The following is a 15,734-nucleotide window of genomic DNA, read 5'->3' as shown; positions in this document are numbered from 1 at the left end:
CCTGCCCCGTACTTCTGGACCCCTTCCACACTGATGGTCAGAGGACGTAAAACAGTCAGTCTTAGTAATCGCTGTAAAGGAGTATTTCACAAAGCTGCAAAGTAAATCTCTGCATGTTGGTAAGCCTGACTAAATCCATGTCCACCTTCCATCTGCTGAATTCATTGGCAATACACTCTCTAAATGGGAGGGCATCATCTGCTGGAGATTCATCTTATTTCAGAATAAATGTTGTCTAGAGACTTCTCTTGCATAGAATAGAACAAATCGTATCTGCCATATTCAAATACTCAGTGTAATTGATTACTGTTGAAAAAATATACAGCCCTATTGTATGTTATAAAATTGCTCCCTATAGCATGACATGAGGAGGAAAATGTTTAATTGACAGAAGACACAGTCTACACCCGGGTACTGAGGGGCCACGCTGTATACAACATGGATGCCCTCTGAATACTCAGGTCCAAGACCTTTCTCAGTTAGTTCCAGCTGAGCCCTTCTCTGCCCAGCTCCCAGGCTGCCTCCATGCCCGAGGGACCACCTGGCTCTCCCAAGAGTGCTATTCTGCCCAGGCCCCAGGGCCCACATGAGGCCAAGGAGAGGTCACCCATGCCTTCCCTGCCTGCCCTAGGACTGACCCTTTTTCAGAGTGACTGACAGGAGGGATGGCCATTCTCTTCATGGGAGACACCATTCTTAGGAATGTCATCCTGCCCTCTGCCTCTCCCCAACCCCCAGAAAAAAAATCAGAACATGGTAGTGTGACTTCAGTACATCATCCAATATGGTTTTTTCAGTCTTGCAAAAAAGCCCATGGAGAACCAAGTTTCCAATCCCTTTTCACAATATTTTCCAGGATGACCCGATTCGTGGGGCTTTTCATCCTTGGGCCACCTCCAAGTTCTCCTCTGATCTCCTGGTGGCAACTGCCTAAGCAATTACAAGTCCACAGCTTCCAAAAATAATAATGCACAGGTGCAAGGCAGCATAAACTTAGTTAAGAAAGAAACATTTTTTAGAGTAAATATAATTTTCAGAGATGCAACTCTGTCTTCCAGCAAGTTGATTTTTTATATGCTTTCACTAAGCCTCAGCTTAGCCTCAGCTCAAACTTCTGTTTTAGAGCAAAGTATTTGCTGTACATTAGGAACACTTCAAAACCCACTGGGACAGATTACCAAAACACAGGCAGAGTCTCTCGTTACAGAGAAATCCAACCCTTGACCTCGTAGAAGGTAGAAAATACCAGGCCCTGTTTAAAAATGAATAGTCCAAATTCTCATTTCTACTCAAAAAGATTTTTAAAAATCAAGGTCTAATATTACTCAGAATTATTTTGTCTTGATATAGTAAAGAAGGTACTATCACAAAAGCATCCATTTATTTGACCTTTATTGTACCCCATGTGGGCTAGGCACTTTGCTAAGGTGTTGGAACAACACAGTGAGTGAAGGGTTTTCATTCCCTTCCCACATGGAACTTAAGTGGCTAGGATGGAACATTTACTATGTCAAGTATTATCATTTTGCAGCTGAGAATTTTAAAAATTATAATGCTTTTTTATTATGTATAATTTAACCTAATTTGTATTTTTGAGTCATCCCACTAAATTAGTGGGAAACTTAACCTCATCTTTTTCAGCCTCTCCCCCTTTCCCTTATTGTGTCATAGTTCTAGAATTTTTTTTCTTTTTTTTTTTTGAGACAGAGTCTCTCTTTGTTGCCCAGGCTAGAGTGAGTGCTGTGGCGTCAGCCTAGCTCACAGCAACCTCAAACTCCTGGGCTCAAGCGATCCTATTGCCTCAGCCTCCCGAGTAGCTGGGACTACAGGCATGGGCCACCATGCCTGGCTAATTTTTTATATATGTATCAGTTGGCCAATTAATTTCTTTCTATTTATAGTAGAGACGGGGTCTCGCTCGTGCTCAGGCTGGTTTTGAACTCCTGACCTTTGACTCCTGCCCGCCTCGGCCTCCCAGAGAGCTAGGATTACAGGCGTGAGCCACTCGCCCAGCCTAGAATTTTTAATAATGCCAAGATGTGTAGGAATAGAGGTGGAGGATGGCCCCATTGTCTTCTGTCCTTGTCCCCTCAGGTCACATGACATCCAACTGTGTCCATGCTATGCCTTTGGCAGCCTGTGGTCCCATTGCCTAGACACACACCAGGCATTCCCCACCCTCCCCTCCTAGCAGCTCTGCCCAGAAATCAAGTTTCTGCCCCCCTTTGCTCTTGAGTCCAGTGGTCCTTTATGTTCCTACACCCTCTTGTCACACCTGCCTTGACAGCTGAGGGGGATCCCCCCTTTCTAGTGTTGGGAAAGCCGTCTCCCTTCATATGTTCAGTTAAATATTTTGCCTTTGCTCCACATCTGCTCTCAGTCCTGGTCTTGGCTTTAGGAAGCAGAAAGACACTGATTATTTCTCTTACTTACTTTGCCACGGCCCTCTCCTGAGGCTGAGCACAAAGTCAACCGTCTCCTTAAAAGGGGGAAAAAGGAAAAGGTAGAAAAATATGTATATAGGTCAGGATCCCAAAATATAATCCCCCCACATGAGTAAATGCTGTTGAGAAAAGTTGGCTATGTAATTAGAAAAATAGCCAGAAGGGCTCCACATCTCCCTGCACATACCAAAATAGACTTACAACTTTTTATTTTTAATCCAAATAAATCTAGAAGAAAGTACGGGTTTTCTTCTTATTTACATTCAGTAAATTTACTTTTTTGGTGTATAGTTCTGAATTTTAACATGCAGATATTCGTGTAACCACCACAAATATAATTTAGAACAATTCCATCAACCCTAGCACCAACTCATATTGTCCTTCTGAAGTCACACCCTCTCCCAGCTCTAAGCTCTGGGAACGACTCATTAGTTCTCTGTCCCTATAGTTTTGCCTTTTCCAGAACATCACATAAGTGGAAATACACAGTATGTAACCTTTCGTGATCAACCTATTGCACTTAGCAGAATGAGTTTGAGATTCATCTGTGTTGTCTCATATATCTGCAGTCTGCTCCTTTTTATTACTGAGTAGTGTTCCCGTGTGTGGATGCACGACAGCTCATTTTTCCATTCACCCATGGAAGGACATTGGGTTGTTTCTAGTCTTTGGAAATTATAATAATGCTGCCATAAGCAGTTGCGCACACAAAATTGGCATTTGTGTGACATAATTTTCATTTCCCTAGCTAAATATCTAGAAGTGGGAATTCTGAGTTATGGGGTAAGTATATGTTTAACTTTAGAAGGAACAGCCAAGCTGTTTTCCAGAGTGGCTTTTACCACTTTGTATTCCCACCAGGAATGTGTGAAAGTTCCAGTTGCTCCATATCTTCACCAGCACCTGTTATTGTCAAACTTTGTTGTGTTTTGGGAGGGGGGGTTTCCCCTCTTATTTTAGCCATTTTAATAAGTGTGTAATATTGTCTAATTTTAATTTACATTCCCATAATGACAGAGTTATCAAGCACTTCATGTGTTTATTGACCATCTATACATCTTCTTTGACAAAGTGCCTATTCTGATATTTTGCTAATTTTTAAAATTGGTTTATTTTCTTATTCCATCCTGAAAGACTATATACTAATTATAAGCCCTTCATTGGACATGTGATTTGTAAATATTTTCTCCCAGTCTCTGGCTTTTCCTTTAATTTTCTTAAGAGTCTACTGCTTTTGTAATTTAATTAATTTTATTTATTTAATAATAAAATAATTAAATTTTAACAATTTAAGACGAATATTATCTACCTTTTGGCTAATAAAGGACTTTTTAAGCATAACATTATGAACGAAAAAATGAAGAGATAATTAAATGTGACTTAAACAATTTTTTTAGGAAAATGACTAAAAAAATTAAAAGTAACAAATTGAGAAAATGTTTTCATAAACATAACTTATTAAAGATCAATATCTTTATTTTATTTTATTTTATTTATTTTTTTTTTTTTTTGAGACACAGTCTCGCTTTGTTGCCCAGGCTAGAGTGAGTGCCATGGCATCAGCCTCACTCACAGCAACCTCAATCTCCTGGGCTCAATCCTACTGCCTCAGCCTCCTGAGTAGCTGGGATTACAGGCATGCGCCACCATGCCCGGCTAATTTTTTCTATATATATTAGTTGGCCAATTAATTTCTTTCTATTATATAGTAGAGATGGGGTCTCACTCTTGCTCAGGCTGGTTTCGAACTCCTGACCTTGAGCAATCCGCCCGCCTGGGCCTCCCAGAGTGCTAGGATTACAGGCGTGAACCACCGCACCCGGCCAAAGATCAATATCTTTAATATATAAAGAGCCCATACAAATTAATAAGAAAAGCACTAACATTCTAATAGAAAAATGAACAAAGGGCATTGCGTCATTCAATGAAGAAACTCAAATGGCAAATAAACATTCAAAAGTTCAACCTTACTATTAAATAAAGAAATCCAAAAGAAAACAACAGTGAATTATCATTTTGCTTGCCAAATTGGCAAAGATTTTTAAAGATGGTGATCATGCCCAACATTAGGCAAGGAGTAGGGACACAGCTGGTAGGAGGATAAATTAAGTCAGTCTTCCTGGAAAGCAGTTTGGCACTTTGCATAAAGAGCCTTAAAACTGTTCATACCCTTTGACCCAGTACTTCCTCTTCTAGGAAATTCTCAGAAAGGTCAGAGAGCAAGAAAGGGCTGGGTATACTTAGAGCTAGAGGAGAAGCCCAACACATATACACCATCATCTTTCAGCCCATATAGCACACACTATTTCCATACTGTAAGTAGCAACAAACCCTCCCCACCTCCATCTGACTTTGACCGGGAGCTGTTGCTGGCAGAGCACCCTGTACCATCCATGTGCTCAGACACTTGTACTCTGCCCATGTGGCCCCCAGGACCCCTCTGCACTGGGCTGCAGCCGCAGGGAAGGAAGAATGTGTCCAGTCACTGCTGGAGTTGGGCATGGACAGCAACCTGCGGGACATCAATGAGAGCACACCACTGGCCTACGCCCTGTATTGCGGCCACACGGCGTGTGTCAAACTCCTCTCCCAAGAGAGCAGGTGAGTACACCAAGAGACACTCGTCGTTTTCTTCTTCTCTAAGATTTATTGGATGAAATTTTTAAATCGCTGATGTGCAAAACCAGCAATAGCTTAATATTATTATTATATAATATAATTCATGTTAAATAATATTAAAGATATTAAATGATTATATAACTAATGATAGTAGTAAGTGTGAATCCATCAGCCTTATATTCACTGAACTTGAATCTCTCCTTTTTCTCCCTTTCCTCTTCCTTTTATACTATGTCCTCTTAACCCTCCTTTTGCCTAAATTAGCAATTCTCAAACTTCATGTTCCCCTGACCCTTCTACACTCTCAAAAATTATTGAGGACCCCCCCAAGAGTTTTTGCTTATGTGCATTACACCTATCAATATTTATGGCATTAGAAATTAAAACTTAGAAATATTAAAATAAATAAATTACATTTATGAAATATATAAAAATATTTTTAAAACAAAATATTTAGTTATTCAAACTATAATTAACTATAATTAACTTGTTATATTTGCATATTAACATAAATACCATATTTTAAATTAAAAATAAACATGTTTTATTTAATATTTCTATTTTCTAAAACAAAAGAAATTTTAACACATTGTTTTACAGTTTTGGCAAATCTCTTTGATATTTTAACATAAGCTTAATAGAATAAGGCTGGATCCCCACATCTGCTCCTGCATTCGATCTGTTGCAATATGATGTTTTGACTGAAGTACATGAAAACAATCTGGCCTTACATAGATATGCAGCTGGAAAAGGAAGGAGTATTTCAATAGTCTTTTCAGATAATTATGGGTATTTTCTTTTTTTAATACTACACCAAAACTTGACAAGTAGTATTTTCCTAAAGGTTAGTTCCAATGTAGTCTCTGTTACCATATCAATGAACTTTTTGTACTCTGTCACATTGGAAGCCAGCACTATATTTTCACTTTATTTATTTATTTTTTTTGAGACAGAGTCTTGCTTTGTTGCCCTGGCTAGAGTGAGTGCCGTGGCGTCAGCCTAGCTCACAGCAACCTCAAACTCCTGGGCTCAAGCGATCCTCCTGCCTCAGCCTCCTAAGTAGCTGGGACTACAGGCATGCACCACGATGCCCGGCTAATTTTTTCTATATGTATTAGTTGGCCAATTAATTTATTTCTATTTATAGTAGAGTTGGGGTCTCACTCTTGCTCAGGCTGGTTTCGAACTCCTGACCTCGAGCAATCCACCCGCCTGGCTATATTTTCACTTTAAATGGATTTTATACACATCCATGATTTTATAACATCTTGCATTGGTCATTTGGAAAAATATCCCAAAATATTTGGAATATTCCAAAAATACTCATTTAGTTATAAAAATCTTCCAAATGACATATTTCATCATACTATATCAAAAAGTCACATTTGTTAATATCACCACCAGTCTCACTGGAAAAGCCTTTATATATTGGATGCTGTCAGGCTTACAGTGTGAACACATGTTTTCCAAAACTTGAATTTTTGCTTAAAAGCTAGACTTTCGTCATTGGCAACAATAACTGTTAGTTGTTTACATTGAAATGAAATATTCACTTTGTTCATTGTCGATATATTTTTATTGTGTGTATGTGTGTATATATTTATATATATGTAAGTTATACAATATGAGTTTTGTTATAAATATACATAATGAAATGATTACTAGTCAAGCTAATTAACATATCCCTCATTTTACATAGTTATGTTTTTGTGCGTGTGGTAAGAACACCTAAAATCTCTCTTAGCAAATTTCTAGTACACAATACAATATTGTTAACGATAGTCCTCAGGCTCTACTTTAACTCTCTACACTTCCTTATCCTGTATAACTGCAACTTTGTACCCTTTGACCTACATCTCCCCATTCCCCCCACCTCACCCTTACTTCTGCTAACCACTGTTCTAATCTTTGTTTCTATGTATTTCACTTTATTTTTGAGAAAATTTCTGCAAATACCAAGCTCCACATAACCATAGTTGTAAGTCATAAAAATGGTGTTAATGGCTGGTGCAGTGGCTCACATCTATAATCCTAGCTGTTTGGGAGGCTGAGGCAGAAGGACTGCTTGAAGCCAGGAGCATGAGACCAATCTGACAACATAGACCCTGTGTTTGCAAAAAAAGTGATGTTCCACTTTTGTGGTGTCCCATGAAAAAAGGTGCCTAGTTCAGCTGGCAACTCAAACAATTGCTTCAGTGGTTTATCTCAAGACAACCATCATACCTCAGTAAATATAGTATTATAGAATTGCTTTGAATGCTTTTTATGTTGTCAAAAATATATATGCAAGGGTCAATGTTAAGTTAATAACTTTTACTGACTAAACAAGGACATTATTAAGTTTAATGACTTTTTTTTTTACTGTGAGTACATTGACAACTGAGCTATCCTGATTTGCACTAAGAAACCCACAATTTTACCCACCATCTCTGTTGCACCATCAGTGCAAAGGCAGCATAGTGAAAAAGACAAATCACATTTTGGTGTCATTATGAATATAGTTTTAACTTCCTGAAACCCCTGGAAGAGTCTTGGGGACCCCTTCCCCAGGGTTTAGTGGACTACACTTTGAGACCTACTGACCTAGAAGCACAACCTTTAACAGAAGGAAGAGATGGATTGTAGAAGATGCCGCAATAGCACTAGTTAGCACAAGGACACACTCTGTATAGAGAAAATGAAAGAATGTCAGACATCCCCTGGTATTCTCTCTAGTAGTATTAAGAGTCCACAAGCTGTGTTCAATATTTCAAAATGCCTCTCGAAGGTGAAAAAATGAAGATAAAAATGCATCATGAAAATGAAGATTCAATTATGTACTGTGTGACCTGTAGAGAAAACATTCATTATATGCATCCAAAATAAGTGGTGATGTTTTTGACATTACGGATTACAATATCTCACTCCAAAAAGTAATGTTGCAATCTGACTCTTAGGGGCATGCACACGGGCCAGGTTTCATCATTAATTCATACTGCAGAAAGCATTAAGTGAATTGGGGCCTCAAAAGAGAATCACGCAAAATTTTCCAAGGTACAAAACCAGAATAGTGCCTCAGGGAAGCTCTCGAGACATAAGTAGAGCCAGCTGGACAACTGCTGACCCTTTCCCTTAGAATTTGCCTGCACATCGGGCATTGCTCACCTTCCTGCTGCCACGCCTGGCTCCGGCGCGCATCCGTCCTCTTCTCCAGGGGCAGCCCAGACTAAAGCTTCTTTCCTTGTTTTTCTTTAGTACAGTTTTTTAAAAAGTATTTTCAAGGGCCAGGCCTGGTGGCTCAAGCCTGTAATCTTAGCACTCTGGGAGGCCGAGGCAGGAGGATCACTTGAGCCCAGGAGTTTGAAGCTGCAGTGAACTATAATGACACTACTGCGCTCTACCCAGGGCAACAGGATGAGACTCCGTCTCAAAAAAAGAAGTATTTTCAGCAGGAAATTTAGTTTAAAAAAACTGAAACAGAAACAAAGAACACACAAACAGCATAAAATGGTCAAGGTTCCTAAGTCAGCACTCTGTCCAGATTCCCTGCTGTCTCTTTCAGAGAAAGCCTAAAACCACTCTCTCTGCATCCTCCATCCTCCTCCTGCTAGTTGAAGCCTCAACTCAAACCCTTGGCCTTCATCTCTGACTTAAAGCTTGCACTCCTATTGATATCCTTGAATAGTGAGAACAGTAACACTTTAAGCTATTTTCAGCTTAGTTAACCCCTTGGTATAAACAGATGATCTAGGTGTAAATTTTGAAAGGATAGCCCCTGAGGGAACAAGAAGAATCTATGAAATGTTCTCACTGGGCAAACAGTTAACAATGGTAAGGTACCCCTTCAGGAAGGGGATCATGAAGGGTGTCGTGAGTTCTTGCTCATCACCTTGGACTTGAGAGCCCTTTGGGGTGTCTATGAAGGATCTCAGACAACCTGATTAAGCAGACCGAATTGGGGGGGGAGCAGGATTTTGGTGAGTGATGTTGTCTCCACTTCCTATCCTCATACACCACCTTTGTTCCTTCACATTCCCATAGAGTACAGCCTGCTCGACCCCTTCCCTCCCAGAACAGTCGACCCCAGAAGAAGGAGGGACGGTTCAGCGTGCTCAACCAAATCTTCTGCAAAAACAAGAAAGAAGAGCAAAGAGCCCATCAGAAGGATCACAGCTGGGACCCACACAGGGGGGACGACACCTCGGAAGTTGATGACATCATCACTACCTTTGACAGCATCGTGGGTACCAACTGCCAAGAACAGCCTGGTGAACAGGTGGCTATGGTTGAATTTAAGAAGAGGACCTCAGAGAATTCAAAATATCTCTTGCCAGAAAAGAAACCGCTGGCCCGTAAGGGGCTTCCACCAATCAGAACGCAGAGTCTCCCACCCATCACCCTGGGCAATAACTTCCTGACAGCCTCCCACGGGGCCACTTCCCACGCAGGCCTGAGCTCTGGTCCTCACCCTACCGCACAGCAATCTCAGAAAAGCCGAAGTGAGCAGGATTTATTAAATAACAGAACTGGCTGCCAAGTGTTGCTAGAGAACCACTGGAGGAGTGATCCTAATCAGGTGTTCTACAAATCTTGGACTGTGTCTTCTACTGATAAGCTGCTAGACAGGTTACTCGCTGGCCGGCCCGGTCACCAGGAAGTCTTGGTGCCACCACACCTTCCTCATCTACATAGTCCATCATCAGGTAATGTCCTTGATTTCTTCGTCTTCATTCCTGGCAGGCCCTATACAGGAAATGTCTCATACAGCTGCAGGCTAGAAACTGGAATGATGACAGCCTAGAGGACAGGGCGAGAATTAAATGTGTGATTAGGGTCACCTTTTCTTCCTGGGGTGCCACTTGATTTCAGATTTGCAGGCTGTGAAAGCATTCTGTGTTTCCACCCTGAGAGCAATCATCAAGTAGAGGTATGTGCCTTCTCCTCTTCCCAGCAAGTATGTGTGGAGTCTGCCAGGTTGCAGCAGGAATATTGCCATTTCCACTAGCAAGGATTCTTAATCAAGGGTATGTGGCAAAATCACCTACAAGGATATGATTTGTTTGTGTGATTGTGTGGGTTCTTTTATTTTGGGGGGGGTTGTTTGTTTTTGAGACAGTCTTGTTCTGTTACCTAGGCTTGAGTGAAGTGGCATCATCACAGCTCACAGCAACCTCAAACTCCTGGGCTCAAATAATCCTCCTGCCTCAGCCTCCTGAGTAACTGGGACTATAAGCATGCACCACCATGCCTGGCTAATATTTTTTTTGATAGAGACGGGGTCTTACTATGTTGCCCAGACTGGCCTCAAACTCCTGACCTCAGGAATCTTCCTGCCTCAGCCTCCCAAAGCACTGGGCCTATAGGATGAGCCCCTGCACCCAGGCTGATTATGTGTTTTTAAATCAGGCATTCAATCCCCATCCCAGATCCTCTGAGCCAAAATCTTGGCAAGGGATGAGGGAAAATGGCAATATGTACATATGTAGAAAGGTAACACATTTGCACATTTATGGTTTAAATCTCAACACATACCAAAAGGTTAAACAGCAATTCTCCCTCCCAACTCTTCCCCCTGCTACCCAGTGCCCCTCATCCAAAGCTACCACGTCATTAGATTTTTGTTTATCCTTGCAGATATATTTTATACACACATATATCTATATTTGTATACATGGAATATGTATATATCCCCCTTTTAAATAAATGTATCACACTAAAGAATTTATATTTTCATATACATACAAACAAATGTATATGCATCTAGTTCCCACACTTATAAACAAATGTATCAGACTAGAGAATTTAGCTTTATTTTTTAAAACCGATCCACAGGACTGGTCCAAGTGCAGTGGTGTTCACAACTAATTGATCACAGATATTTTTGTTCCTTGTCTGCTTCTACTGATTGACTTGATTCACTAGCCTTGGAAAAAAAAAAAAGAATCCATAAGTGATTCAGGTGACCAGAGGCTGGGATTGCTCTAGACCAGAGGCAGCAAAACAACTTCTAAAATCTGTTCAGTACCACAATGTCTTGGTTTATTTTTAAGAGAATATTTTAAAATCATGACATTTTACATAAAAGTCTAAAATTCTAGCTTCTCCTGAGAAATTGAAAACTCTGGCAACACTGAACCCCCATTCCCACATGGCAATAATTGGCTGGATCTGAGTACCCACTGTGCTCTTGGACGTCATCGTCCCCAGGTTAGGTCAGTCCGCACCTTTCTAGCGCCTCTCCACGGAGTGTCCGACATTGTTTATCAAAATGTTTCCGTTGTTTTCCTTATAATAGGGTTAAAAGAAAAAAATGGCTTATTTCTTGAACCCATCATTCTACAAGAGTAGAAAAATGAAAGACCAGGAGGGCAATGTGTTTTTTAAAAGGTGAAGGAGGGCCAGATTTCTTATAGAATGAGCATAGTTCCTTCACGTTTAAAGTTGTATGAAGTAGGCAGCTCCCAGATATTGGTGGCTCCACGATCACCAGAGACATGCTCTCTTCCCTCAACATGTGTGCATGCCTGAAGACTCTAGGGTAGAACGTGGCTCCGTCAGACATATTTATACATATGTAGGCACAGGAGAAATATTGTTGCGGCAATATGTACAGCTAGTGTTACAGCTCTTAACCGGGGAAAGTTCCGAGTGGCACACAAAGAGTCGGAGAACAGCCTTTATTCTTCCACAGCAGGCTCAACACACCTAGTGTTACAACTCTCTTCCCGTCCTGTCTTCGGACCCTTCTGCCCCCTTCCTTGTTCTCCTCCTGCTTTTATACCTTTGGTAGGGCTCAAAAAGCATCCAATCAACTACAAGCTTTAACATCCAATCAATATCAAGCTTTAACATCCAATCAACAACAAGCTTTAACATCCAATCAAAAACAGTGGAATTCAAAAATTACCCAATCAGGATCACGCAAGCAGCGTGGCCAGAAACAGGCAGCGGCAGGTGGGCCTGGGAGCATTCTGGCACGTGGGGCCCTGGGGGGGCTCTCTGCTGCGGCCCTGCCCCAGCAGCGTGCTCTCCAACTGGCCACGCACAGCGCTGGCCTGCAGAGATGCGGAGCGAGGGGACGCGGCAAGAGGCAGCAACCCGGTGCCCGACATTTTCTGTATCAATACGGATAAACTGGATAAACCCATTAAGACTATTTCCTGGGGTCTGAGAAAAACTCCATTCAGGATTTTGCTTCCTACACAAAACACTGAGGCATTTGGCTGCAGGCATGGGTGATGTTTGCATTTTCTCTGCAGAAGAGTAAGAAAGGAACATAGTGGTCTGCTACCATTTGACACTTGATTGGCCTCCAGGGTCTCAAGGCTTCCTGATTTCTGGAGTTAGCCTTGTCCTAGCCAAATTAAGACCCTCTCTCTTTTGAAAATCTTGTGAAAATTTGAAAGTCTAGTTCTTTTTCTGTTCCAAAAACAGCCTTGGGCTGCCTCTTTTATCAGTTAGGATTGGGTTCAGCTTCCTGTAAAAGAATGCCAAAGTCACAGTGGCCTAAACAACATGGAAGTTTATTGCTCTTGTATGAAGGACATCTGAAGTAGGCAGTTCCCAGATACTTGCTGGCTTCATGATCACCAGAGACATGGGCTCCTTCCGCCTGTGTGCTCCTCGGCCTAACACGTGGCTTCTATCCTCCAGGTCATTTCAGTGGCTGTTGGAGCAGGAGGAAGGAAGTGAGCAGGAGGGAAAAATAGATATCCCCAGCTGAATCCACTTCCATTAAAAAGTCATCCGTCATAAGCCCCACCCTTCTTCCTACCTCTCACCAGCCAGATCTTTTTCACATGGTCACACCTATCCACGAGGGAGACTGGGAATTGTCATCTTTTAGCTGAGCATATTGCTGTCCCCCCAGAATTGTATTTCTGTTTCTAGGGGGAAAAAGAGAATAGATATTAGATAGAGAACTAGTAGATTCTTCCATGGGTGCCTTCTAAAAATTTCTATGTTATTTGAAATAAAAGGAAATTGAATAAACATGTTTGGGGACTCACTCAGTACCTGATGAAGTAACTAGAAAAGTCCTGGGGCAGCAGAGTAGCAGAGGGGAAGTGAAATTTTCCAAGGAAATATTAAGAAATTAGCTGTGTCTGCATCAAAGCATTTATTTATTTATTTATTTTCGAATGCTGGTTATAACTAGGAGCCACTCCAGACAAATAAGCCAGATGAGATAAATCTCCCAAGAGTCTTCAGCCTGTAAACGGGCTTTAAGGAATATGGATTTGCTAAAATGATTGTGCAACTGACTTTAAATTGACTTTTGTCTCATGTTTAGATACAAAGTCACAGAGCTTTAAAATGGAAAGGACCTTAGTCATTCAAGCATATATTAAATGATTCTTGAGTGCTTATGATGCAAATTTATCAAGAGGCAGTATACTCCACGGATTAAGAGGGGGATTCTATATCCATCCTAAGAATACACTAAAAAAAAAATTTTTTTTAAGAGGAAAAAAAGAGGGCGATTCTAAAGCCATTTTGCCTGGGTTCAAATTCTGGCTCTGCCACTTCCTTGCTGTTATTTAAACTCTCTGAGCCTTTGCTTCCCTATCTGAAAAATGGGAGAAAATACCTAACTCGTAGGATTGTGGATAGTTGTTAAGATTAAATCAGATGGGCCTGGCATGGTGGATCACGCCTGTAATCCTAGCCCTCTGGGAGGCCGAGGCAGGAGGATCGCTTGAGGTCGGAGTTGGAGACCAGCCTGAGTAAGAGCGAGACCCCATCTCTACTAAAAATAGAAAGAAATTAATTGGTCAACTAAAAATATATAAAAAATTAGCCGGGCATGGTGGCACATGCCTGTAGTCCCAGCTACTGAGGAGGCTGAGGCAGCAGGATTGCTTGAGCCCAGGAGTTTGAGGTTGCTGTGAGCTAGGCTGATGCCACAGCACTCTAACCCCGGCAACAGAGCGAGACTGTCTCAAAAAAAAGATTAAATCAGATGATATGTACAAAGTACTTAGACTTGCACATAATACTACATATGTATACACCCACATTTGTTTTTGTTGTTTTAACTGTGTCAGGCCCTGTGCTAAGCACTACACCTTAGAAACCAGCTAGAGATGAACTTTGTTTTAAAGATGATGCAGTTTAAGTCAGTGTGCCAGGCAATTGCTTGTCTTCTCCCTCCAGCTCCATGCTACCTTGGGGAACTGTGTGCCCCAACTCCCTTGCCAGCTGGCTCCCAGGTGGTTCAACTAACAGGAGGCACTGAAGGATGGTTAAGAGCTGGAGAAAGAGGGAAGCCCAGTAGGAAACCAGTAGCCGGCACGGGCCCTGTTCCTGTGGGATCCCCAGTGGGCCTCATCCATCCTCCCAGTCCCTCCACACAGCCCCTCACTCTGTGTGGGCTCCCCCATCCTCCTTCCAGCCTAGGGGTGGCCACATCTAATCCCAGGATTGTCCCTTCACCTGCCCTTTGTTTGGCTTCTCCCAGTTCTCCCAGCACCAGGATAACCAATGCTCTGTATGAAATTCCCTGTTTGAAAGACCTGGCAAGGTCTCTGTCCTCCTGGATGAACCCTGATTGACAAAGCAAGAAAAATCCTTTTTCTGGCCTAGTTTCCTTACCCTCTGGGTATGGGGACTGCAACTAGTGTGTCTCATGGGGCCCTTTCCAGTTATAATTCACATGGCTTAGAAAAGCTAAATGATTTGCTCAGAATCATACAGCCAATCAGTGGTATATTCAGAACTGGAACCCAGATTTAAATAGGAAAGTATCATCCTGGCAGTGTGTTTCTCTCTTTAAATCTTAAAAGTCCAGATTGTTGGTATGCCTACCAATTCTCTACGGTATAATTGTCCTCCCCCATACCAAAAACTTTCCCTGCCTTCTGGATTTTATTTTTGTGAACATTTATGTAACCCAAGTTGATAGATTATTTTTAGAACAACTGAGGCACTCCAGTAATCCCAGCTACTTGGGAAGCTGAGCAGGTGGATCACATGAGCCCAGGAATTTGAGTCCAGCCTGGGCAACATAACAAGACCCCAGCTCTTAAAAAATAATTAAATAAATTTTTAAAAACAGAACTACCGAGGCTTCTGCACTACAGTTGAAAGGGCTCATTTACATGGTGTAAATCGTTAGTCTAGGGGGGTTGAAACTTAACAGCTTTCTACATTTAGCATCCGTATTTTATGTGAAAGCTTAATGTGATAAAGCAATTGGATACTGTAAATCACACCACTGTACCATTGACTTGAACTTGGATAGTCCCTTTTATCTCTGGATTTTCGGCTTTCCTGCCTTGGGTTCAGTAGAAATAATATGGGCTAGCAGTGCTATTTGAATTCCGGGCAGCCACTATCCTGCGCTTACATCAGCAACCCTGAACATTTAGCTGTAATGATTATTGCTTAACATTTATTGAGACCTGTCAGTGGGCTAGACGCAGAGAGATGGGGGATGAGGCACTTATCCTAATGAGTTGGAATGTGAAGCACATCAGCTTAATTCGTGGTGAACAGCTTTCAGAGAAAATGGAACAGAAAGCTCTGTGGTGTTTTCTACTAGCCTGGTTATTTACAAGCCATCATGAGAAAAGTAAGAAAGTGCTCACTTCCTTTCTCCCTCAAGAGAGAACTTTCTTCTCCAGAATTTTCTAGACTATCCCGGCAACAATGTACTCTTCTGTCTAGGTAGGCCTGATCCTGTGACCCCCT

At 41.6% G+C, this 15,734-nt stretch overlaps 1 protein-coding gene across 1 annotated transcript in view; it reads left to right on the top strand.

The window, feature by feature from the left end:
• ANKRD55 (ankyrin repeat domain 55) overlaps window positions 1-15,734 on the top strand; it is a 95,631-nt gene that overhangs the window by 73,559 nt on the left and 6,338 nt on the right. The window contains exons 8-9 of the mRNA XM_012775663.3: window positions 4,878-5,045; window positions 9,084-9,745. Coding sequence (XP_012631117.2) covers window positions 4,878-5,045; window positions 9,084-9,745 — 830 coding nt within the window. The remainder of the gene's footprint in view (window positions 1-4,877; window positions 5,046-9,083; window positions 9,746-15,734) is intronic.

This window comes from Microcebus murinus, chromosome 11, assembly GCF_040939455.1.
Source record: "Microcebus murinus isolate Inina chromosome 11, M.murinus_Inina_mat1.0, whole genome shotgun sequence".
Lineage (NCBI taxonomy): Eukaryota > Metazoa > Chordata > Mammalia > Primates > Cheirogaleidae > Microcebus > Microcebus murinus.
Note: the sequence above shows the minus strand (reverse complement) of the source record. Positions and strands in the feature narration are given on the sequence as shown.